This window comes from Tasmannia lanceolata, unplaced genomic scaffold (assembly GCF_043159265.1).
Source record: "Tasmannia lanceolata isolate RefF3 unplaced genomic scaffold, GAP_Taslan_0.1 ptg000018l, whole genome shotgun sequence".
Lineage (NCBI taxonomy): Eukaryota > Viridiplantae > Streptophyta > Magnoliopsida > Canellales > Winteraceae > Tasmannia > Tasmannia lanceolata.
The window spans coordinates 19,810,069-19,836,753 of NW_027518695.1; the positions used below are offsets into that span (position 1 = coordinate 19,810,069).

General features: G+C 37.4%; 2 protein-coding genes across 3 annotated transcripts; one reads left to right on the forward strand and one right to left on the reverse strand.

The window, feature by feature from the left end:
* Positions 1 to 1,822: 1,822 nt before the first annotated feature.
* On the reverse strand, positions 1,823 to 7,305 carry LOC143850915 (Na-translocating NADH-quinone reductase subunit A). The gene is made up of 3 exons (XM_077360202.1): positions 7,049 to 7,305; positions 2,391 to 2,491; positions 1,823 to 2,254 (listed from the first exon to the last, which is right to left on the reverse strand). The coding sequence occupies exons 1-3, from the start codon at positions 7,098 to 7,100 to the stop codon at positions 1,973 to 1,975; spliced, it is 435 nt and encodes a 144-aa protein (XP_077216317.1). The 5' UTR covers positions 7,101 to 7,305; the 3' UTR covers positions 1,823 to 1,972.
* A 4,383-nt stretch (positions 7,306 to 11,688) lies between these two features.
* Positions 11,689 to 25,317, forward strand: LOC143850869 (mitochondrial import inner membrane translocase subunit TIM50-like). Of its 2 annotated transcripts, none has more exons than XM_077360146.1 (10): positions 11,689 to 12,042; positions 14,014 to 14,102; positions 16,400 to 16,436; positions 17,578 to 17,639; positions 17,747 to 17,860; positions 18,935 to 19,039; positions 19,195 to 19,296; positions 20,489 to 20,645; positions 20,783 to 20,885; positions 24,934 to 25,317. In XM_077360146.1, the coding sequence occupies exons 1-10, from the start codon at positions 11,805 to 11,807 to the stop codon at positions 24,974 to 24,976; spliced, it is 1,050 nt and encodes a 349-aa protein (XP_077216261.1). In that variant the 5' UTR covers positions 11,689 to 11,804; the 3' UTR covers positions 24,977 to 25,317. The 2 variants fall into 2 exon arrangements, with proteins under 2 accessions (XP_077216261.1, XP_077216259.1); XM_077360144.1 differs by having other exon boundaries at positions 11,697 to 12,042; positions 24,931 to 25,317.
* Positions 25,318 to 26,685: the final 1,368 nt, after the last annotated feature.

Here is a 26,685-nt window from a genome sequence, read left to right on the forward strand (position 1 = left end):
TTATGGCTTATTTAGAGGGATGCCATCATAAGTTGAAGGTCTCTATAAATAAAATTCGAATAGTGTTGGGGTGGCTCGAGTTACTTTCTTACATGTGTGGTCAAACAATGAAAAAGAGTAAAATTCTAGACAATTTTTTCCTTTTCAAACCTTTCCAGGAAATTCATACAATCCAAACAGGGCTAAGTATTGTTTGGTTGTCATGTAAAGGGCTAGTAGAATGTGGGGAAAGTAGAAGATGCTGCATTTTCTAGTGGTTTTATGAAGTTAAGGATTTTGCCTCAAAAAAATTCTTGCTTTTAAAAGTGTTTTGCTAGTTGTTTAGTGAAGTTTAAGATGGATGCCAGCATAACCAACCATGTAAGTAGTCTACTAGTAGTCTCCATGGCACCTCAAAATCAAGAATAATACCTAGTAAAGCTGAGCTTTTGGATAATTCGAGGAGGATTTGAATGGTTTTTCTTTCTAAAAGCCACTAGGAAAACACTCCTACCAAAGAGCTTCCAAACAGCCCTCCAGCAACTTATCTGCAATGCATTAGGACCAATTTTTAATAACAAAAACATCTCTTTTATTATTATAAATGACAAAAGTGTTCCTGTAAAAGGTATACATGGCAATATTAGGATAGCTGTGTTAAAAAAGCCGAGGCTCAAGCACGTCTTTGTATCATTAACTTCCCACAATACTTTGGGAATTCTACTTGAAGACTGCCTAAAGACAACTCCATTATTCTTTTACCAACCACCTGACTACTACTCTGTAAGGACATGGCATATCTGACTACGCTAAAAAACAATTTCCCTTGAAAAAAAAAAAATCCAAAGTACGAAAAAAACAGGTAGTCTGTTTTTGATTTTTTCTTTTTTCGAATGGCAACCATGGGTAGTCTTATTTGAAGGGCTTTTTTAAGAAATAAAAAATTTCCAGAAAAAAGCTACTAGTTTTGGTGAATTATGGCAAACCTCACCCAACAGAACCTGTTTTACTCTAATATAATGCTTCAATCCTCAACCACTGGAGTTCCCATGAAATGAGTCAATGGACCAAGAGTTATATATTTTTCAGGTAAAATGCTAATATCATGACATGCCAAGCAAATCTCTCATCCAATTGATCAAGGCCTGAAAAGATCGACAGTAAAACTTAGATAAAAAAGCCCTCAAGGAACCCTATTTTTCGGCAGTGGGAGATGATTTTTGCACTCAACATATTTTGATAATGGCAATCCAAAAAATATGGGAAGCAACATCTGGGGTTTATCTAACTTGGTGGGCTTTAATAAAATCTGATAAGTTCAATCTGTCCAGTCAATAATCAAAGTCTCATCACTGCCTCAAGCCTCTATATAAAGAATCTGGTGGAATGAAGAAGATTGATGCGCTAAAGGGTTCAAAATGAAGAGAGAAATGACAGTGGAAAACCGAGAAACGCCTTCTCAACTAGGATCAAACACTGAGTGTGGCAAAAAGTCAAGAAACGAAGCACTTACATCCATGGGAGAAGAGCTTTCCACTTTTAGGGTTACAAACTCTTCTTAGCCAAGAAAATACAAAGAAAACCTCTTTTCTCAAAACCATAATATGTGGCTTATATACATCAATGCCACTACATGGAGAAAAAGGAACGAAATACACTTTGGCGAAAACCAAAACTTCATGTGCGCGGCGAGCACATTAGTCCGTCAGGATGCAAGACATCTGCACAACAGCTCATGCTGACATTTTTTTTGGGAGTACATAAAACATTTTTTAGACCTAATCATGAAAACCCAGTTCCCAAAAGGACTAGGAGCAGAGAAAAATCTATATTTGCAACATGATGATATCAAAGATCTCAGTAAAAATATATTGGGTTTCTGAAACTGATACATAATCTTATAAATAATCTTGCCCGCCAAAAGAGCAAATGGTCCAGCCAGGATACTAAAAATAAACAGTAAATAAAGTCGACTTGAACAAGTTGAAGATTTTCACTGAGAATATTTCTCAAAATGAGATTCATGGCAATGCGGATCGAGCCAATCGCGAGGAGAACCCTTTGCCATGGCAACACCTACCTTACTTCCCACGAGCTCCCGCAGGTTTTCCATCTTATTTTCCCTCCCCGTGCCCGTGAATTTCCTATCTGCTTCCTTTAGTTTATGCCTGAGCCGCTGTTTACGGACAGCAGCGTTAAGCTCTTGTTGCTTGCCTTGAGAAGGTGGGGCCCCGTGCGGTCCCAAGTAGATCTTTTCCTCGTCCTTAATGACTTGCTGAAGAGTAATGTAGAGGATTAAAAGGGATCCAAGGCTAAAAATGGGGGAGTCCATCCAGGCTTTCTATATACGAGAATAAAGGTATCTAATGATCTTAAAGCTTTCCAACAGGAAAAAAAGAGCATTTGCTGACCTTAGGAGAAGGCGGTTTTAGGTTTGACACTTCTGGCACATCCGGCTTACTCACACCGGATTCTCCCACTGTCAAGCTCGGGATCACGAACCCGTCAGTATCTGGAACATAAGACCAATTTAAGGGCTCAAAATCTCAAAATATAGTTTTGAACAAACATATTTTTTTGAAAGACAAGATGATTTGTAACTTTCTATTCCTTAGTTTGATGATGGGCATTTGAAAAAATCAAAGGAAGAGAACTAGCAGCACAAAAACTACCTATGTAACTGAGATCACGTGCAATCGGATAATGTAATGAAGATAAGTGGTAATTAATCCCAATGAGAATATACTAGGCTTACTAGCATTCCTCAATGATAAAAAATACAAGGGGACCCCAAAATAAAGTAAAAAAAACGGGGCAAATTGGACAAAAAAGGAGATTAGAATGCATACCATGCCTATGAACGAATACCTACCCCTAGAATATCCAAACAAACGAAAAGACAGTAATAATTCATAACATACATTTTTTTTTATGAGCTTTACAAAGAAACAATATAAAGATGTACTCTACCCTCCCATCTCTAGAAGGCCACAAAATACCCAGAGAGAGAATCAAAGGGGAATGTAGAGCAAAAACAAGATTCTAGTATAGCTTCAATTCATAACATACATGCAACCCTCTCTCTCTCTCTCTCTCTCTCTCTCTCTCTGGGTGTGGGTGTGAGTTTTTTTTTTTTTTTTGTCTTGTTTCCCACTCTATGCGGGACTCTCTCGTGTTGCCTCGTTGTATCCTAGTTGGACTAGGAGAGAGGAGAGTTAGATTAGGTCTCCTAGAGAGAGAGAGAGAGAGAGAGAACTAAGTCTATAAAAGGAGAGGAAAATCCACAACCATGTGAGTGGCGAGTGGTGAGAGAAAAAAGTGAGTGTTTCCTATAGGGAATTTCACATGAGGTGACAAATTGAGAATGTTTTACTCTTGGGTTGTGTACCGTTTGTTTTTCTCTTGGGTTGTGTACCTTCTTGGTTTAGAAGAAAGCAAAAGAGTTGCAGTTTGCGGGTTTCGAGCTAATCCATTGTTTGTAATCCTTGTATTTTGCTTTCTCATAGTGAAAATCATAATCTCACCCGTAGATGTAGGCTATTTGGTGAACCACATAAAACTCGGTGTGCGCACCTTGTGGTTTATTTCTTTCTATCGTTTCGTTTCTTTCTACGTGATCGGAATGTATTAGTGCCGAGGTTGGAACGATCGTGGATGAAGTCGTGGTTGGATCGCGGTTACAACAACTGTCCAGGAAGAACGATCAAGAACGGCAGAGTTTTAAAATCTTGATGGAGATTTGATCTGTAGGTGGAGTTTGATTGCACGTGTGTATGGGATAATCAGTTATATAATAGAATCAAATCTGTATTATTTTGCACGGGATGTTTGCATCTTCAATTAACAACTTGTTTTTTCCGAGATAGCTATTACTAACAACTTGTGGTAATCCAACTCCCTTCGAAAAATGTTATACTGATGTGCAAACCTTTCCAGATTGCTAAGAAACTATCGACTTCGAATTTTCCTTCAACACCTAATGATAAAATTTTAGTTCGCCCCTGTCAGTTCTTTCTGATCATATCCCATAATTCTAACAGAAAAAATCCAATTGTCCAAACTTGATTTCGCAGAGAATGACTCAACATGGGATCCAACTCCTCTAATCTAGAAAAATCAAAATCAGTAGATGGCATGGCATGTTCTTCATTGTATACTGTTTCTTCAGTCATAATACTCAAATCAGCACTGGAAATCAGCCATAATACTCAGTCAGAAGAGGAGTACAAGGGCATGACTTCCTTCAATGCATAGGGTACATGGATTCGACATCTACTTTAGGACCATTTTTTTATGAATGGGGGTGAAACTTCATTCAAAAGGAGGAAAGTTACAATCCATTAATGACCAAGGCGGTCAACAAAGATTAAAAAGAACAAAAAAACAAGGGAAAGGAAAACTCAAATCATTGTCTCAAAGAGAGAAAGTGTCCCTCCCTAGCAAGGAGCCCCTCCCAAGAAGCATCGTTGTGTGCGAGCTCATCAACTTCCATGTCTGCCAAACGGAGGGAATGCTGAAATGCAACACTATGCCCGTCAATCTGGTCAAGGACCTCCTCAAAAGCATATCACCACGGATAAACGATTATCTAAGTCCATTAAATTACATTGAGTCGCTCTAAAAATGGCAAGACTCACAATGGTCGACGAATTCCACAACGCCATCACCTCCACATCGAGAGAGACTGCAACACCCCATGGCCGAAAAAGGCCGAGTTAACCTGGTCATTACGGTCCCTAATAATGCATCCAATGCCAATACATCCATAGTTACTGATGCAGATGCTGTCAAAATACAATTTGATGTATCCAGGTGAAGGGTGAGTCCACCTGTGGGTAGGCACATCCCTAACCACTCTAGAGAAGCAATGAAAGTCCCAATGGTTACGGACATCCATTAGCTAGATACCACAAAAAACCGAGGCAATGGACGCCCACTCAGGGGTGCAGCTAAAGATCACTGCTTTCATCAGGTGAGTGGTTTGGGTTTTCCCTTTGAAAGCCTTGTTAGCTTCGGTAAGGGATGTGACGTTTTATCGTCTTTTCCCCAGATTTCACGTAGTCCGGTGCCCTCATCTAGGTGGGTACTTTTGCATATAAAAAATCTTGACTCTTTGGAAAATCTTCAATTCTGATGCTGGAAAAAATCCACCCTCACTTATAAGAGATTCTTTAATCAATACCTTTTACAGAGTGGCGACTACCGACGGGGATAGTGGTTCTTACCACTCCTGGCTAAACATAACGAGGAGATTTGTTCTTTTTTACTCAATCGATCAACCTCCAATTTGACTACTGCGCACTTTTCGAACAACCCACAAAAGAGCTGCAGATGCATAATTCTACAGTACCTTCCCCTTGAAAGACTGGCGAGAAACTCCATAACTCAATCAACTTGCTACCTGTATTGAGCACCACCCACGATATCCCAAATAACTAGTGGACTAAATCTCAAAGTTGGGAGGTGATCCTGCAATGAGTAACCAGATAATGGATGAATTCCGCATCCATGCAACACATCGAGTATCAATCAATGATGAAGCGCATCCCGCTGATGAGATGTCGATCATGACGATCTTGTCAAGGCAGGTAATCTAATAAAGGCCAAAAGTTCGCACGTGGAAAGACCAAATAGTGGTAGTAAGAGTGCATCCACCACTCCTCCCAACAAGGTATCCATAAACGATTTGACAGAGAATACGGCAAGAGGAATCTGATCCCCGAATCACCCATCATTCCCACCAAGATGCAAATAGGTACTCTCTAATAGTTGATGAGCTCAACTAGGGCCTCAATCTCATGGTCAAAGAAGTTCCTTCTAAATTGGAACTTCCAAGAAATCCCATCCTCCTCGCCATCAAAGGAATCAGCAATGCACACACTTCGATTCATAAATTAAAGACGTTTGATCCCACCCACCCATCCTTCTTGGGCAAGCAAACAACCCTCCTATCCACGAGATGGCAGCTTTTTGTGCTCTTCTAAATCATTCCAAAGGAAGTTCTTTTGGATGCCCTCAAGCATTTTGACCCCACGAATCCGGCAGTTGAAGAGGGAGGCAAAGTAGATCAAAAAATTACTAAAAACTACCGTTCATCAAAGTAATCCTGCCACCTAATGAGAGAAGTCTCTTCTTCAACACAGCCAACCTTCCCTTAAATCTCTCCACCACGACAAAGTCATGGATGGCCATTCCAAGCACAGGGTGGGCAACCCAAGATAGATAAGATACAAGGAAGTTGGGTCGCACTGCACCCCATGATGCTAGCAAACCGGGGGCGGTGGCTAGCTCCTTCTTGTCAATCTGCATACCCATGACAAAGGATTTGTAAAAAGTTGATCCTTTGACCTCATGCTGCCTCTTAATATAATCATAATATCCAAAACAATAAGGCAAATTCAGGAACATCACCAGAACAAAAATCTAATGCCCATTTTAGAATTTTTACAAATACCCAAATTAAGGTTCTCCCACAGCCACTCATTTATTTCCAGAAAACTAAAGTAGGGATCAACAAGAGCATGATATCTACACATGAGCGCTACATTACCAAAAGCAGAATACCAAAATCAGGATTGTTCTACCCAAAAAAACCAAATCAGTTTTTCCAAATAGAACCAGATTCTAAATAATATCCAACATTATAACAAATGAATCATGACTAAAATCAAAGACAACCGTATTGGAATCCCACAAGATAGGAAAATAAAAACAAGAACATTACTAGAAGTGAAATCAGAAAACCAAAATCAGGTTTCTTTTACAAACAGCCAAATCAGGATTTTTTTACATGTAATCAGATACCATGCAATACTAACATTATCAATGAAATTTTAATATCCAAAACCCAAATCAGGTTTCCTCTGCAAACACCCAAATCAGGATTTTTGTACATGTAATCAGATTTTATACAATACAAACATTATCAATAACATTTTAATATCAAAAACCCAAATCAGGTTTCTTCTACAAACAGCCAAATCAGGGTTTTTCTACATGTACTTAAATTATCAATGACATTTTAATATTCAAAAACAGAAAAGAAAAAAGGCAAAAAAAAAGGGATTACCCCACTCATCTTGTTCAATAGAGGGAGTGGATTGAACTGAATTTGGATCCATTGTGTGCAGATGATCATGGATTTCAATTACTACAGGGCGCAAAAACCCAACCCTATCAGGAATATTTAGAACACAAAACAGATGACATAAAAAAAAACCTAAGGAGAAAAAAAAAAAACTAGGTAGGGAGCTCTAAGAAGGGGAGAAAAATGATTTGTTTTTAGCAGTTTCACTTATCATTGTATAGTTAGAGGGGATCTGTAATGAGGGCAATCTAAGGAGGATTCATAGGGAAATATTATCAGCACTACTGTATTTTGATGAGGGCACTCTCACTTTATTAAAAGTACGGTACGGACCGCACCATAGGATGATCCAAACCGTCCATTAGATGGGCCACAGCCTAAATAGATTGTGGCTCAAAAATCATTTCCATAGGTTGATCCTAACCCTCCGATCTATAGAGGGTTAGGATCAACCCTCTAACATTCAGATCGGACGGTTAGGATCAACCTATGGAAATGATTTTTGAGGCACAACCTATTTAGGCTGTGGCCCATCTAATGGACGGTTTGGTTCATCCTATGGTGTGGTCCGTACCGTACTTTTAATGAAGTGAGGAGTGCCTCGTCAAAATACTGTAGTGCTGATAACATTTCCCTTGATTTAGTGAGATGACTATATTCTTATGTTAGGATACTCCCAACAAGGGATATTTTTGTAATAAGAAGAGGTGGAGTGGTAATTTGGTCAAATAATAGTCAGGGTGATTCTACCCTTTTTGAATGATTTGGTTTGAGCCAAAGTGTTTCTACTTTCTAGTCTCTACTTCCTTGTGTACATTTCCAAATTTCTCCCTTCGCAAGGAGTTAGTGTTAGTGATTTTGGATTTTCAAAATCATGTATTTTGCATGTTTTAATATTTTGAAAAATGTTTTATCAAAAGCATTTGGGAAAAATAAAATATTTTTTTGGAAATATTTGCTTTTACAAAATGATGTAGAAGTGTAGTTGAAAAGATAGTCCCTTACCGGATGAGAGAAAGGAAAGAGAAGGGCTTATAAAGCACTACACTTCTCTGATACTTGTTGATTGCACATTGGGTTGAACCCATGGTTGGACCCGCGGTGCGTTGGTGCAACGCACCGTTCGCACACGCGCACGCGCGCCCACGGCGTGGGCAATGGGCTATAGGGCGCATAGTGGCGCTTTATTGGCACTTTTGTAGGCGCACTTTGCACTTCACATATACGCAAAGGTGTTTTTCACACTGAAAAGACACTAGGTGGTCTACAAAATGTGCAGAATTCAGTCATTTCATAACAGGAAAACGAATTGGCAATTCTGACAGACTTTACACTCTCTTCTACACTCCTACAAAATTCCCAAGTATTTCTACATACTATTTTTCTGCAGAAACAGTATCTAGAAATTTCTTTAAGGTTTGAAATTTCGGAAGGGCATTTCGGGTTTGATTCCGCTAGTGCTACGCGTCATCAAACATTAGTAGGGCTTCCCTAGTAGGCTTCATTATATCATGGAGGCAATTCGCGGATCCCCTTTGCACACTACTGGTGGAGGTGAATCTTGTCTTAAGGAAAGTGATATCACGCCTTGAAGCAACAAGTTTCTGTTTTTTTATCAACAACAGTACTCTCAATTTTTTCCAATAGTTAGGACATGCATATCCCCAATTGTGACCTATTCACATCTCCACCGTACACATGGCTCACTATTGGTGATCAGAACCATTCATCAAGTGACCTTGTCTTTAGGTCGAGCACTATGCAAAGTTGCTTTGATATTTGATGGGGATGTGACAAAATAGCCCCTTTTTTTTACTTGGGACAGCCCCATTAGTGTATATATAGGAGTGGTGACAAAGGATCCACCTATGTTCATGATCCATTTAAATTTCTTATCAGATCGGATTCGGAGTGTTCTTCGGTTTCTACTTCCTACTTCCTACTTCCTATGAAGAACGATCCATTTCAAATCAAATCATCCATTAGTGAGTCGCAACGTTGGCGGTGAGCGTGCTAGAGACTTAGGGTCAATGATTAGAGAACAGGAGAGGGTGACTCGAGCTTGGAGTGATACAAATCCTTACAAAAAATGCATATTGCTTATTTTTACTAAAATACCCCTAATAGAATACATAAAAGATAAAACATTAGAGGGTATTTTATACAAGGGATTTCTAGGGAGCATCGCACAAGGCATTTCGCGGGACGGCTCTTGCACGAGAGAGCAGCCACCTCATGAATAAGACAAAATATGTTGAAAGTGAACCTCTGTGGCTCCTCAATAAGACAAAATATGTTAAAAGTGAGCCTATGTGGCTCCTCTCTCCTGCAACAGCCATTCAGCAAAATGCCTTCTGCAATGGTCCCTAGCAAATCCACAAAATCTGTTGAAAGTGAGCCTATGTGGCTGCTCTTTCATGCAACAGTCATTCCTTCAAATGCCTTCTGTGATAGTCCCTAGCAAATCCCTTAGGCCCTGTTCGTTTGGGATTGTGGCAGCCATTTCGGTGGAGACCGACACGAAACCACCAAAATCTGAAACGGCCATTTATTTCGGCCGAAATTTCGGTCCAAATTTCTGTTTTTCTGAAATTTGACCCAAAAATTCTGTTTTTTTTAAAATTAATTTAATATTTTACAGAAATTTCGACCGAAATTTAATATTGAATAAAATATTAATTTTAATTTTTGTACCAGATTTCGACCGAAATTTCAAAATTTTAAACCGGTACGGAAACCGGTACGGAAACCGAAATTTTAAACCTTGGTGGCAGCCGATTGGGCCAGCAACTTGTGATTATTGGACTCATAATTAATGTAATTTGAAGTCCAATAATCACAATAGGTTGCCACAATCTCAAACGAACAAGGCCTAATCTATCTAATAATCTAGGGCAGTGATAAATCGACCCCATAATCAATCTATTATAATATAGCAGGATGGGGGTGTCATTGCTCATGGTGACGTGGACAGCCTCCCCATCCTGCTTTTAATCTACGTGGCAACTAGAATTTCTACAAATCAAAATACACCCATGACTTTAAGCTAAAGAGCCATACCCGTACAGGTTTTAGTATACAACTCATGTTGAAAAATTCTGCTAAAAATCAGCAATCTTGATTATATAGGCAAAAAATCAGCAGTATTGATGCACACATACATGTACGTATGTGACTCTCTCTCTCTCCCTCCGTCTAATAAAGGAAAAAACTGAACCAATAAGTGTGTGTGTCAAATGAAGATAACTAGATAAGTGTGCCGTTGTGGGTTTAAATGAAATGAAAATGGTTGTAATTGTTAGGATGTATACGAATCTAATAAAAATATTACTTGGATTTTTTGTAGGGCTGATTTAGAAACTGTAGTTACTGAGAAATACATTAGAGGGCTGAAGATAGCTTTCAAGCATGCCCAAGAAAATCTCCACCTGTCACAAAAACCTCTCTCTCTCTCTCTACATTAGACGGTTGAAAATAGCTTACAAGCATGCCCAAAAAATCTCCACCTGTCACAAAATCTCTCTCTCTCTCTCTCTCTCTATCTCTGACCTTTTTAGGGTACAAGGCATGTCGAAAAATCCCTAGTGCAAATAAGCAATCTTGATTATATGAGATTTAATATGGTGTAAGCCCCTATAGTTCAGTCTTTTTCAGAAAGTATTGTACGGATTACACCATAGGCTGATCCAAACCGTCCATTTGAGGGGCCACAACATAGTTAGGTTGTGCCAAAAATTCATTCCCACAGGATGATTCCAGCCCTCACGGAAACCACTCTAGATCGAAGGGCTGGGATCATAATATGGAAATAGTTTTTCAAGCACAACCTATTTACATTGTGGCACATCAAATGGACAGTTTGGATCATCCCATGGTGTACGCCATACAATACTTTTTGAAAAATATTTGACAATACGGGCTTACACCATATAAAAATACTTCACAACCATTAATCTGAATATCAGCTCGGCTCGGTGCCAACGTTCCAACTCCACCGGATATATATCCTCCCCGTTTCTCTGTCTAAATCTTAATCGGTGCTAACGTTTCAACTTCACCTGATATATATCCTTCAAACTAAAATGGCATCAATTCGTATCTTATGGGATTCAGCACGTCGTTTACCCTTTTCTTAAAAGGATTTTTAATAGTCCATTAATCCAGCAGTTATCACACAAAAAATATATCTAATGGATTTTAATATTCCTTTAATTTAGCATTTAAATCCCAAAAAATTCTCCCTCTATTTCGCGCTCACACACACAATGTTTGGACTTCGGCCACTATATATATATCCTTGAACCGGAAAAAATCTTCCGTCCTTTGGATTGAATAATCATATCCTCTATATGTAAAGGTTTCAGGTTTGGGGATGGTTTTGTTGCTATGATAATTATCTCTTTGCTAGTCTATTTGTTATGACACTCAAAACAATACCTAAATTTTAGAAGAACATGTGATATGTATCTGAACTACTATTTTACCTTAGAGGGGTGTGTCCCAAGAAAAAAAAGGGGGGATAATATATCATTTCCCTTATTATGAAAGTGTCACCCCCAAATGAAATGAAAACAAAATTCACAACTGTCTCATGTCGGTTTTGGTCATTTCAGAACAGAAGGGTATATATATAAATCCCCAAAGAAACGTCTCTTCTCTTCTCTTCTGTCTTTTAGGTTTTTATAATAATAATCTGCGCCGTTTTTTTTTTTCTTCTTAAACCCTACCAAAACCCTAGATGTCTCAGATCATTAGATCGCGTCTTTTCTCCCACCTTTCGAAGAACAGAAATTTCTGTTCTAACATTTCTACAAATCCAACAAAGGAACCTCTTATTTCTACCGCCTCTCATCTAAATGATCAATCTCAATCTCTTCCTACAGAAACTAAGGGGAAAAAATCATGGAATTTCCTTAAGTTTATGATCTTTGGAGCTCTCACAGGAGCTTCTGCAACTGCTGGTTATGCTACTTACGGTCTGTTCCTCTTTTCTTCTCTTTCCGTATTTTTTCTGAAGGAAAGATGAGGTGTTAGAGAAAAAAATACGATTTTTCAGCGGTCTGTCTCACCTTTTTTTCTTATTTGGAGAAACATCAAGATGGAAAAAATTGGAAAAAAGGCTTGAAAAAAGTAGAATGATTACTCTGAAAAATACAAAAAAAAAACATAGTAATAGTATTATCCGTTACATATTGAGAGATTTTATACGGTGTAAGCCCTTATAGTTCCTTATTTTTTCAAGAAGCACTGTACGGACCACACTGTAGGATGATCCAAACCGTTCATATGATGGGTCATAATGTAAATAGGTTGTGCCCAAAAAATCATTTCTATAGGATGATCCTAACCCTACGATCGGTTTGGATCATCCTATGATGTGGTCCGTACAGTACTTTTTTGAAAAATTACGGGACTATAAGGGCTTACACCATATAAAATTTATCATATTGATGTTTCATATTGCAATAAACATGGATGGCTAGGGTAAGGAATATTAAAAAAAAAAACACAAAATACGAGAAAATGTTATGTGAGAGAATGCTCAATAACTAAATTTCGAACATGAACTGAACATTTATTTTTTTGTTAGCATAAACTCTTCTTGAATCACTTTTTTTTTTTTCAAAATATCCATTTTCAGATTCGATGTTTTGCTTCAAGGATTACTTATTTATTGTGATAACATTTTATATATGAGTTTTCATGATTCATTCATTATGTTTTAAGTTAGTGATGCCTTTTGAACTTAACGATTGTGAGATTTATAGATCAGTTTCATTTTGGTGCAGTTCATAATTTGTGCTTGCCTAGTCGACTTAATTCCTATGATTTAGCCCACACTTTGAATTTATTGATTACACACGTGTCCTGCCGTGTACGACACGACTTGCGTGTCCACACGTGTCGACACTCTTTTGGACCCTTTTAAATGTATTACTATGAGTGTTAGAGTTAATGTGGGTGTGTGGACACACATTTGTGTAATAATCAATAATTTTATATGTATGTACGTGTCACCATTTCTAGATTTTTAGATGTTGCCATATCAAACAACTCATATCTGTATCGAACCTCGACACACGTATCTGTATCGACAAATTATGATAATATACTTTCTATTTTAGCCGTGTCCCCATTTCTAAATTTTGGGGGTTTGCCGTGTCCGACACTCCGTGTCTGTGTCGACATGCGGCACTCGTGTCGCTGTCCATAAATCATAGCTTAATTCACTTAGTTTGATTTCCCATCAATTTGTTTGATTTGTTACTTTGATTTTCTAGATTTGTTACTTTGATTTTCTAAATTTTCAGACTTAGATTTGTTAGGTTAGTAGGATGTCTACGACAAGGAGATATTATGTAGAACTATTTTAGAAATGAATTTAATTATATTTTATTGCTCAAACTGCAAAGCTACACTTAGATGTATATCATATATCTATCTTGTGTTAAAAAACTATTAAGCACTCTTTGTTACCCAGAATTGTGTTGGGTGAATTTTAAGGAGACGATGCATCAAGTCCTAAGGATTTAATGTTGTAGCAAATTTTAAGGGATTAATCTAATAGCTGATAGAATGAATTTTCAAGGAGCGAATTACAATTTTTTTATTGAAATAAGCTAACTTATGAAACTTATCTAATATCAGCTATAGTGGATTTTAAGTAAGAAAATAAGGAAATGTATTAATCCTGATTTATTAAGAAAGCAAACAGGAAAATATATTATTTAACATTAACGTTTACTAAATCTGCCAGAAATTCCAAAATTGATCTGAACAAACTGCATACCAATTTTGTTTGCTTATAATTACAAAAAAAAAAGACCAACTTCATTTTGCTTATTTTGTAGAAAATAAGGTGGCTGAGCAAATTTGGCATCTATGTGATTCTAATGGTACCTGTAATACTTTGTTATTTCTAAAAACCATTTTACTTTTATGCACAGCATATACATTGGAAGAAGTGGACTACAAGACAAGGGCTTTGCACGAATCTGCAAATTATACTGTAGGGGATGATGCTTCTGCTCTTGATGTAAGCACGACAGAAGTTATCTGCCTTGAGATTTGTCATATTTGGCTTTTTTACTTTACACAGTTCTTTGTAGTTATCAGCTATCAGTGTCTTGGTATGTGCTACTTTGCCTTTGGCTTCCTCTTTACTTCACAAATCATAACTGTCATTATGATCTAATTCCTCGAGAATTTTGAATGAGAAGAAGGGACTGCAGAACATCATTGCCAAGATATCTTGTCGACACAAAAACTTAAGGAATTTGTTTAGTCTGATACTGCAAAATTGCTCTGTATAGCGTCTTTATACCTGGAAAGTGAGGAGTCTTCTAGAAATTGAGAAGTGAATGAAAGTAGCAAAGAAAACAAATGGCTACAAGGGGTAACCGAAGGTTCCATTAAGAAAAGTTTTGAAAATGAGGGAAGACCGATACTATAACTGTCAATTTGATCCAAACATATCCTATTTTTTTTTTCTAATAATGAAAATATTATTAAAATTGAAGAGCAATAACTGAAGGTTTAGAGCTTTCCCAATCTTCTAATTTGGCATATACACACCTCGTCCGGCTAGATTATCTTTCTTCTTGTTGGCCTACCAAAATATGCAAAAATATATTTGATGTAGCTAGATCACCTTAGCAAATATGAAATGTGAACTTTTAACCAAACTTCTGAAGACCCAAACATTCCTTTCCTTCCAAATCACCCAAATTGTGGCCATGAGCACCATTCTCCACAAAATCGTCCCTTTCTTTCGCCAAGGGATAAAAAACCAGCACTCCAGAGGATCAACAAGCCGGTAAGGGAAGACCCAGGATATCTTAAATCTCGGTAGAATGAAGCTCCAAATGTCTCTGGCTAACCTGCAGTAAAGGAAAACATGGTCCACATACTCTCCCTGCCTCCAAACATAGAAGCATTTTATGATTACGTAGGTGATCTACCATGAGGATACTGTCAAGAAAAGTATTCCAACCGATTGTGCAAACCCTGGAGGGGCAGGAATGTTCCACACTCTACCCAGGTGCGAGGAAGGAGGGCAAGGAACAATGTGATGGTAGAACGATTTGGCGTTGAAAACCCTAGAGGAGCTCAGATCCAAACCTTTTTACCTAAGCCATCTTTCTTTATATAGAAAGAATCCAGTATATCCAAAAACCGCGCCACCAACCGATCTCTCTGTCAAAAAAGTTTCGCCTTAAGTTAATTTTTCAAGAGACCTACAAATACACCCGATCTTCTTCCACATGTGGTGATTACTCATTATCATTTGTCAATGCTCCAATCACACATGCTACAACATCCTACATGTAGTAGTTGCGTACATGATTGATAGTTTTGATCAGCTGGTGTGTTTGTCGCAGGTCAAAGGAATTTTTAGTTCTCCAAGTCCTCATCTTAAGATGCATAGAATTTTTTCTTGGAACGTGTAGATTATAGGCACGAGGGATTGTAATCCTTTTAATCGGGGTCCACTGCCCATATGGTACACGAGTGATCAAGGCTGTTCATCTTGTTAGTCCCCGTGAGCTGTCCCACTTCTTCAGTCCACTCTGAAGGGAGATTCTTGTCCACTCAGTCAAGGTCACCAAATATCAATGATTGAAAGATTTATGGAGACACCTAAAACCCCCTTCAGACCAACAATATAGGATCGTATAGGTGGGTCACCTAATGATGGACACAAGGGATTAGTGTCCTGTGCATCTCACCCACGTGCCACATGTACAGTGGGATACTTGGTCGAATGATTTTAGCATTCTTCTAAATACATTGATGAAATGCCAAATCCACTGATTTGATAAGGGATACTTCTAGCAGGAGATTACAAATATTTTGTTATGGGCTAAAGCTACTACTGGGGACAGTCATTATTCTTTCTGCCTATGATTTGTACATTTCTAGTGTGATACACAGTCTTAAAAGATAATACAGAAAAGGTTGAATAGAGTCTTAAAGGAAATACAGAAAAGGTTGAACATTTGTTTTTCTTTTTTAGTTCTTGTTTTAAACGTGTGCCCATTTTTCTCCAAATGTTCATATTTGATACTTATGTCTCTTGCCAATTTTCAAATCTATCACTGTGTTCTTATCTACTCAAAGAAACTCCTGTATCATATTTGTTTATGTATTTTTTCATTACAACGTTGAACATATCTGAAGGTCACCTTTTTCTCCATGTGAACTTTCAATTTTTGGGATGTGTTCTCGACTTATCAATTTTGACTATTTTATCATATATGTAATCTTTTTAGTAACAATAGTGATTGGTTTCGTATTGCAAGAGTTAAATTCCTTCATTATTCCCTTGAACAGAAACTCCAGGCTATCCTTTATTCAACAGCTATGAAAGGTGACACTCTGAACTATATTCTTATTTTTCTATCTTTTGCTTTTATTTTGTTTCCTAGGCATAACATAATTTCTCCATGAATTTATTTCTTGTCATCATTTGTCTGTTTTTTCTACCGATGATGCATGGATTCTTCGAAATGGACGAGTTACTCATGTCTGTCACTTTACATATTCCAACGCCCCATGGATTTGGTTACAATGGATTTCTTTTTGTCAAAATTTTAGCTCTTGACTTCTACCCATCCTAATAATAAGGAAATGTAACAGTACACTTATATAACCTACTAAAGTCCCCACTATTACCCTATTTTTCCGTATACGAATAGAAAATCCACAAACGTCTTATTCAAGCTTTGTTTGGTTTGACATGTTTACATGTGTCGGATTCCTACAATCATACATACATACCTATGCGACATAGGTTTCTCAACGAATAATTCTGACACATGATTCTGTTAGTTTCATTCACAAGTTCATCACTTATCTTTTGAATGGCATGGAGTAAGGATTAGGCTTGTTGGATCATCTTTGCATATATGAAGTTGCAGCATTTTTACATCTATGTTTGCTGCATAACCAATTTTAATAAGAAAATGGTAGACCCAGTTGTCCTATAATTCTTGGTAAAGTAAAACTAGAAATTGATAATAGAAAAGAATAATGTGGGGACAAAATGACGGCCAAGAAACAGTCCAAAAAATTTATTTCCTGGCCATCAATTGTTTTTTGTTTCTACCTATGTTGCACAGATACTGCTAAACATACTAAGTACCTATGACTGACACGTTTTGATTCCAAAATTCCACGTATTCTGGTGACATGGATGTGAAATGTGTTAAAAAGACCTAAATGTTATTAACTAATAGTAAAAAAAGTTCACAAGACGTTATGAATAATAAACGATGTAAAGTGACGTATGCTGGGATAATTCTGTGGAAGTTCAAGTGTTTTAAGTTTCTCTTGGTATTTGAAGCTGCACTGTTGTTGTTTACACCCACAGAAGAGTTTAAAATAAATAAATAAAGATTGTTATAAAAATAATATATATTTTATACAACTTGTATGGTGTTTTAACTTTTTTTGTAAGCCATAGATTCTTTCATTTTTCTTCCAGTAATTTCCATTTTCTGACATTGTAGTGCCTGCTAAATCTGTTGAGCTATACATGGATATTAGGAGATCACTGGAAGAAAAATTGCGGGTGTGTACTATTTTCCATTCCTATCCTCCAACTTTGTCATCTTTTTGTTGTAAGTATTAATTTCTAAATCAATTAATCTGGTTTATCATTTATACGCTGTTGTACAGGGATTTACTGAGCCATCCTCAGAGAAGCTCCTTCCAGATTTGCATCCTCTGGAGCAACATGTCTTTACACTTGTCCTGGATCTAAATGAGACTTTAATATACTCAGACTGGAAGGTAAACTTTACTTTTTCTGCCAAAAAGGTCATGCCTATTCCTTATTCTTGATCTTGGATCTATTCAAATTTCAAATGGTTGTTATAAACTAGAGTTTTTTCTTTAGTTCGATCCACTTCTAAAAAAAAGAACCTTAGGAATTGACAAAGAATGAAGTGGGCATGAGAGTCAACCCACATCCTAGGTCATGGTCTTAAACTCCCCTCAAATTTCCCCAATATGACCGAAATATTTCCATTTCCACCCCCACCGAAACAAAATCTACATGATTTCCTTCCACGTCATTATTTCTTCGAAATTTTGACCGAAATTCCTAAACTTTGATCGAAATTCTCGAAATTTGACCGAAATTCCTGAAATTTGACTGGAATTTCCAAAATTTGTCGGAAATGGTCGGAACGACAAAAAAAACAAACAAAAAGATGTTATGATTTGCATTTCATTTCATTAATGTAGAGAATAATATTTGGTAGGTAGCATCGTTGAACTGCACAACAAAGTAACCTTATCTTATGCATGGAATGTCGGATCGACATGGGACTAGTAATACCTCGTAACTCTATGTGGTATAGACATCGAGTTGGGGTCCTTAGAGGGGAGACTGGTCATTGTTTTTTTTTTTTTTTGAATGGTTGAAAGACCAGTCATTGTACTTTCTTATTCTTCATTACATTGTACTTCGTTATTGACTTTACTGTCCAGATATGTGCGACAACACATGTCACTGGGTGTTCGATGTGATTAAGCTATCATGGATGGATTTCTTCCGTATGTGACGATTTCTAAGTCTGTATTTGTGCTTATTCTGGCATTTCCCAAAGTTTTATCTTAAAATTTCATCATTTGCATATGTTCCCATAAGGTTTCGTGATTTTACAAGATTTCCACTAAAACTGAACTGTTTCCGTTTCCGTGACGACCGAAACTGAAACTGAAATTTAAAACCTTGCTCAAAGCTTGCCAGTCATACCTAATTGAATATCGGGCTTCATAAATGCATTGTGCTCTTATTTTATATTCTATGTATTATTTTAAGTTATAGGAACTAAACGATGCTATTCTTGTTATGTGAAGCGTGACAGAGGCTGGAGAACATTCAAACGGCCTGGAGTTGATGACTTCTTGAAACATCTGTCTAATTTCTATGAAATTGTTGTATATTCTGATCAACAAGACGTGGTAAGTTTTGACTTCATGCTCTCTTTCAATGACGAGATGTTTTTGGTTATTTGGTAAGTTTTGACTTCATGCTCTCTTTCAATGACTTCATGCTCTCTTTCAATGACGAGATGTTTTTGGCTGATTTATTTTATTTTATTTTCTTTGGTGTGTAGTATGTTGATCCCATTGTTGAAAGGCTGGATAAGGAAGGACGCTATGTCCGTTATAGACTGTCAAGACCTGCAACCAGATATGTGAATGGAAATCATTATAGGGTATGCCTAATTTTCTTTAGTAAGAGGAAACAAAATTTTTTCACACAGGATGATATTATGTAATTGAAAAAAGAAGAAGAGAAAGCTAAAGGTGCAATGGATGCAGGTTATTGTAATCATGTTGCCTCAATATTTTAGACATGATATCCTTTTTATTACTTCCTACTTTATAATTTCTGTTATTGTTACTAAATTGTGATCAAAATTTATAATTTTATTTGAGTTTATGCTTTGGTGAACATGTAATTATTCTTTATGACCTTCGGCTTTGTGAGATCACTATCATTGTTTTGGAAGTTGTTGATGCCAGTTATACTTGTGAAACAGCCAATTACTCCAAAAGCTTAAGCCGTTGGAGAAGGCGTTATTTCATCTTTTATAAACACTCCTCACGTGTCGCCCCTCTTTTTAGGGTTGGCCTACACGTGGCACATGTGGCCTCTCTTTTGGGTTGGCCGTTAGATGTCGGTTTTTAATATCAAGGAGTTTCGGACCCAGGCAATTTGCTCTGATACCATGTGAAACGACCAATTTCTCCAAAAGTTTAAGCTGTTGGAGATGGTGTTATTTAATCTTTTATACTTTAATAGTTCCATTAGTATCCATCTATGTTTTGAACTTCCTGCTGTCATCATCATGTAGTTGAAAATCATCTTTTTGACTTTTTGTAAATGGGATTTATTAGCTTCGCCTCTGCTTTGATTTTGTATTGGTCACTGCTTTGATTTTGTATTGGTCACAGATCAAAATTTTCTGATTCTGATACCTTTATTCATGTATCTTTTCAATTTGAAGTCTCTTATAGGGAAATGATATAACACTCCAATGCTTTGATATCATGCTCTACTAGCTTGTCTTTTAGTATTTAAAAGGCTGTAAACAGGTTATTACAGTTGCCAAAATGCTCTCACAAGCCCATTAAATACTAAAAGACAGGCCAGGAGAGCATGGATATCAAAACATTGAAGTGCTGATATCATTTCCCTATTTATATTGTCATGATTTTCCTTCAATGCACCTTGGCCTTCAAATTATCTTTTTAAATTATTGTACTTAACACATTAACCCTCAATGGTTTAATGATGTCATTGTACTTTGATGACCTCTAAGGTCCTTCAGTGTTTGTGATTATGGTGAAAGCCCGATTAAATTTTCTTCTTTTTCACTCCGAATACAAACGTGATTGCTGCAGGACCTCTCGAAGCTAAACAGAGATCCCTCACGGATTCTTTATGTGAGTGGACATGCCCTAGAAAGTAGCCTTCAACCAGAAAATGGTGTGCCAATTAAGCCTTGGAAGCTTGAACCTGACGATACAGCACTTTTAGATCTTATCCCATTTCTCGAGTGTAGGTTATTTTGTAATTTCTTTGGAACATTTAGAACTAGTAGCTATTATTTAAATTTCGTAATTCCTGTTTCTCTGTCCCCTTTTGAGTATATGTGGAATTTAGTTTCATGAAAACCTGACCTGCTTGAACAACAGATGTGGCCCAGCATAGACCGGCTGATATAAGAATTGTTTTGGCGTCTTATCAAGGCCATGATATTGCAACTGAGTTTGCTGAGCGATCTAAAGAATACCAGAGGTAAACATTTTGTTACTTTATGCTTGTTTTCCATCAAATTGTCAATAAAGAATCATTCAGAACGTGGAAGTTAAAACATAATTCAAAACCCCTTACTTCTTTCTTCTCTCAAATGCCCCTTAATATTTATGAGAATTCAAAACTCGGAAGTTAAACATAATTCAAAACACGGGAGCTTTTTCTCGTTATAAGTCAACTCAACTCAACTCAACTCAACTAAGCCTTTGTCCCAAACTAGTTGGGGTCGGCTAATGAATCCTTCAGAAAATTTTCATTAAGAAGGTGAAACGATCTACCCCGGTCAAATTGATTTAAGTCTAATCCTGACACTAGATCATTTTCTTCCATGGATCATTTTCTTCCATTCTATCCTATCCAAGGTCATGTTCTCTGTTATGTTCCTGGCCCTCAAGTCTTCCTCATTGTTTCTACCCTTGTTGTTTTCGGTCTGCTCCTACCTCTTTTTACTCCATCAACTTGGCACGAGTCACTTCTTCTCACTGGAGCATCCAAAGGACTACGTTGGATATGCCCAAACCATCTTAAGCGGTGCTCTCTCATCTTCTCCTCAATTGGTGCGACCCCCACCTTTTTACATATGTCTTCATTTTTAATTCGATCTAACCTTGTGTGGTCGCACATCCATCTAAGCATTTGCATCTCCGCTACATTCATCTTATGCACATGCTGCTTCTTGGTGGCCCAACATTCTAAGCCGTACAGCATGGCTGGCCTCACAGCTGTCTTATAAAACTCAATAATTTGTTTTTTAAGTAGGAGAAATATAATGGCTCCACATACATATAATTCATGAACCTTGGAATATGATCCTTTCCATTCAACAGAATTGTGCTACATTCTGTCAATATGACGTTCAATATGTTGTTCATATTGACATTCGGTCTATATAATCCTTATGGTTATGCTTTCCAATTGCATGGAGCTCCCAACTCTTTTTTTCCTTTATAGACCATAACCAATTTATTTCAACTGTCATCAGTTTCCATTCAAATAATACTAAAAAAAAAGGTTGGCCAAGTGCACGAGGCTCCCGCCATTGTGGGATCGGGGGAGGGCTAGATGTATGCAGAATTACCTCTGCTTTGCAGAAAGGCTGTTTCTTTGACTTGAACCCGTGACCACTAGTTCATAATGGAGCAACCTTACCATTGCGCCAAGGCTCGCCCTCTCAAAGAATATTCAAAAAAAGAAAAAGAAAAAAAGATCAACTTCCTTTGAAATAAGATGTTTTGCAAACCAGTTTTGTATGTTGCATTGTTGCCTGGCTTTGTAGAAAATTTGTTTTCATATTTAAATCCCAATGTCAGTGAACAATCTCTAATACATTTGTATCATGGTGTTACATCATCAGTCCTGGATCTCAATTGGACAAGCTTGTTTTGCTACAATAGAAAAAGAAAGTATGATAAACCAAAATGCAATAACGTGCATGGAGTATTTTATCACCTGGATTATTTCATGTATGATACCATTTTTCCTTTTGGGCAGCTGGATTGGATGACTATAGGACCACACGTTAGGATATGTTTATATTTCTACAACATGGTTGTTGGATTCAAACCCTCCTTTTTTAAGAAACATAGGCTGAGGCTTTTGTAAGATTTGCTTATGGAAATTTGGAAAACATTTTAAAGTAGGAAATTTGGTATTGGTAAATTTAGGATTTAGAAAGTTGAAATAGTAAGTTACGAGTATTTCCACTTTAGAAAGATTATATCAAGGCCTCCGATTATATGAGTTTTCCCAAGAGATGATGTTCTTTTTTTTTTTTTGAACCCGGAAAGGAATGCGGCCCCGGGGCGGACCACCAAAATTTTATATATGATAGTGGAGATACAACTGGAGGGGATCCTAGCCTCAGGCAAAAGAGGAAACCTTAACAAAAACCAACATGATAACAAATGATGATGTGCTTGAGTTTTGATGATAATAGAGGAAACCCTCAAGAGATGATGATGTGTTTGAGTTTTGATGAGTGTTCTTTCTCCCTCCATATAGAAAGAAAACTCTGATAGTTGGATTCACAGAGATTTGGAAACAAATTGGATGTGCGCAACCAGGGACCGGAGGAGAGATTTTATAGATGTTTGTGCGTAGGGATATGACTCCTCATCACGTCGATTCCCCTCCCCAAATGACTCCTTTTGTTGACAACTCTTCACTTAATGACTTTTTTTTTAAAAAGTGACAAATTCCATTGATAGTAGAATGGCATTGGGGACCAGGAGTCCTGTCCTGATTACAAAATATCAATGGAAGATGGACCGGGAGTACCCATGACCAGATTTAGGAAAGCCAAAATACAACATCTTGATTTCTTCCCTCCACCGATACACGAAGGATGTCTTCTTCCACAAAATCCCAGCACTGCCCTGTTAACTTACCAACTTCTCCAAAAGCTTAAGCTGTTGGAGAAAGGCGTTATTTATCTTTTATACTTTAACACTCCCCCGCACGTGTGGCCCACTTAGCAAACACGTGGCACATGTGGTCCCACTTTGGGCAGACCATCGCATGTGGATTTTTGCTATCCGGGAGGTTTGACTCGAGACCTTTGGCTTTGATACCATGTTAACTTACCAACTTCTCCAAAAGCTTAAGCTGTTGGAGAAAGGCGTTATTTATCTTTTATACTTTAACACGCCCTATCACTGTGATGCTCAACTAGGAGGAGCATTTTCTTAATGACTTTTCACAAGAGCAAATAGCTAACCAAATTGATCTTGGCCATTGATCTTGCTAGGTTCACATCCACCGCTAGGATTATTTCCTAACATTCTCCTACTTGGCCATCAAGATCTTTGTGCTAAACATAAGGACCATAACTTTAAGGTAGTTGGGTATCAATCATAAAATTCTGTTCAGTAAGAACCACCAACAATAAATCGTGTAACCATTGGGTCACCAACTCTAACCAATAGCCTACGCCACGATTATATCATTAGTAATTTTAACTAACATGAATGTAAATGCACACACATAGAAATGGTCCAAAAAGCGGTCTTCAGACATTCTACCTTTTCTAATAATCCATATAATGTGCATAGATCAAGAAAGTGTTCCTAAGCTATAGCCTATAGCATATCTAAGCTATAGCTCAAAAACACATGTGGCCCCACATTTTTTGGGGGATCCAAAGCATTCATTTGGAAGACCCTTCCATGGAAAGGGTGTGTACCAAAAATCAGCCCTATAGGATCATCCTAACCTAATCAAAGGTGGAGTGGAAAATGGATAGACACTATGTGTCAATGTTTCTGCCCATTTTTCCCCTCTACAGATGGCAGGGTTAGGATGATCCTATAGGTCTGTTTTTTTGTACACACCCTATCCATGGAAGGGCCTTCCAAATGAATGCTTTGGATCCCCAAAAAAAGTGGGGCCACATGTGTTTTTGAGCTATAGCTTAGGAACACTTTCCTCACACACACACACACACACACACACACACACATATATATATAAGAATAAGAAAAATTCAATGTGATCACAATAGTGTATCTCAATACCCAATGCAGACCATGAAACAAAGGGCCAACATAAGTGCTGTGTGATCACATTATATATATATATAAAATACAATGTGATCACAATAGTGTATCTCAATACCCAATGCAGACTCCCACTATCACAGGCTATCAAAAGTGTCAGCCAATCCCATGCACGCTAAATGCTCTGTAAAGAGCTTTGGTGACAGACCATGAAACAAAGGGCCAACATAAGTGCGGTGCTTATTTCCTCCATAGATACACACTGATTTTGAACTCATAAAAGAAACCAACAAGTACAAGGTGATAAAATAACTGACTACTAAGCGTGCAATGGCGGTAAATCCATTGTGTTCTCAATTGTTATATACTGGTATAAAAAGAAAAAAGTTAAGTCCCCTGCAAAGCGTGAGGGACAACTTTTCTGCTGCCTTAGACAGAATTTCAAATTATCTCTTTCCTCATTCATGGTGGATGGCCATTTCTGTGAGATACATACAATGCAATTTTACTCGAGCATGATATTACTGGTGCAGAAGGATGCAAGAACAGAAGAGACAAGGACGTTTCTGGGGCCGCTGAGTTATGTTAAGCTTAAGATGAGTTGACAAAGCAGGATTGTCGGCAGTGGATTAACAGGTAATGATTCTTCGAAAACTTCAACCCATTGTTGTTATACTGTGAAGCATTCTAAGTCATAGAGGGAGAGAGAGAGGAAACTATCATCTACCATTCCTTAACGTGTCATTGTCAACAAGGGACAAATATTTTGTTTGTTCGCTCTCTCCCTATTGTTGAAACTTATGTTGTTCATTTTTCGTCTGCCTTCGTGGAATGGTATGTAGATCATTGAATTGTATACATTACCTCAGTTTTCTTTTCACCAGTTTTATGAAATTTTGATGGCTAAAATCACTTATATTTCTGATATCCTCAAGGATTTCCCAGGCAAAAAAAAATAAAAATAAAAATGCAATTTTCTTCAATTTTATGGTGCTTGGTTGCCCATTTAGCATCGAAATCCCTCCGGACGAGTTGTGTAGCATCAATGCCCCCCTCCTTATACTTTCCAAGCCAAATTTCTTGCCAAATTTCTTAAAAAGGATGAATTTTGCTTGGAAAATTAAATTATGCCTTTTCTCTCTCTCTCTCTCTCTTCTTTCTTTTCCCTCTTTCTAGGGATTTGGCTTGGAAAATTATGCCTTTTCTCCTACTCTCTTCTCTTTCTATATTGGTAATGACACTCCTTCCCACTGCTCACGAGGTTGGCAACAAAACACAACTAATCACTATTCTTCACGATAAATTCTAGGTAAATGAAATGTTTGTTTATCATAGGTAAATCAAATGTTTGTCCCCTCCCTATTGACTACTTATACCACTAATCTACAAGGTAACTACTTGTATCGATTTGCTAGACAATTTAGCGGGAAGACATTTCATAGCTCACTTTTGCAAGAGAGAACTGCCACCTCAGATGAATTAACTAGGACAAAATCTGCTAAAAATGTAAAAAGTGAGCCATTTATATTTCGGATGGATGGAATGTTCTTTCCGCATTGGACAAAGACTATGTCGGTTCCCTCATGATGGCTACAAGACCAAAGGTCTTGATTACAGGTGTATCTTCCCATTGTGTGACCTAAAAATTGATTATTGTGTTCTGGTTAAGCTAATGTTCTTTTAAAATTTCAAGTGTGAGATCTTTGATTGCTAATGACTGATTCTTATCATCTAAAATAAGAGAAATTATATGGTGGCTGCCCTTTACATATAAAGGGCGGAGAGAGAAAAAATCAACCACATTAATTTTTGATCAAGGTAAAAGTAAAAAAAGGGAGTTTAACAAAGATAAAAAAATAATTGGGGAGAGTTTTCTCTCTCTCTCTCTCTCTCTGCTCTTGTTGTTGGACGGTCGGCCACCATATAAAAACTCCTAAAATAAATGCTTTGGGTTGAGGTTCTATAAAAAATTTCTGAAAAGACAATTACCATCAGGGCATGTTTGGCTACCATGAAAAAATATTTCATAAAATATTTGTTGGCACAATTGCGAGAGATGAGCTGACAATGCGAAGGGGGTAGATATTTGAGAGCAGAGTGGGTAAGAGCATGAAAATTCCCTAAAAAACAGTAAAAAATACGGTAAATCAAATTGGGTTTTCTCTTGGGGATCACGGATTAGAATAATAGGCAGAATGAGCCGGGGTCGACAAACGCTATTCCTGTGTTTTTTTTTTTTTTTCAATCTTTCCATTCTCCGGAATGAAAAAAACCATAAAAGCACTGCC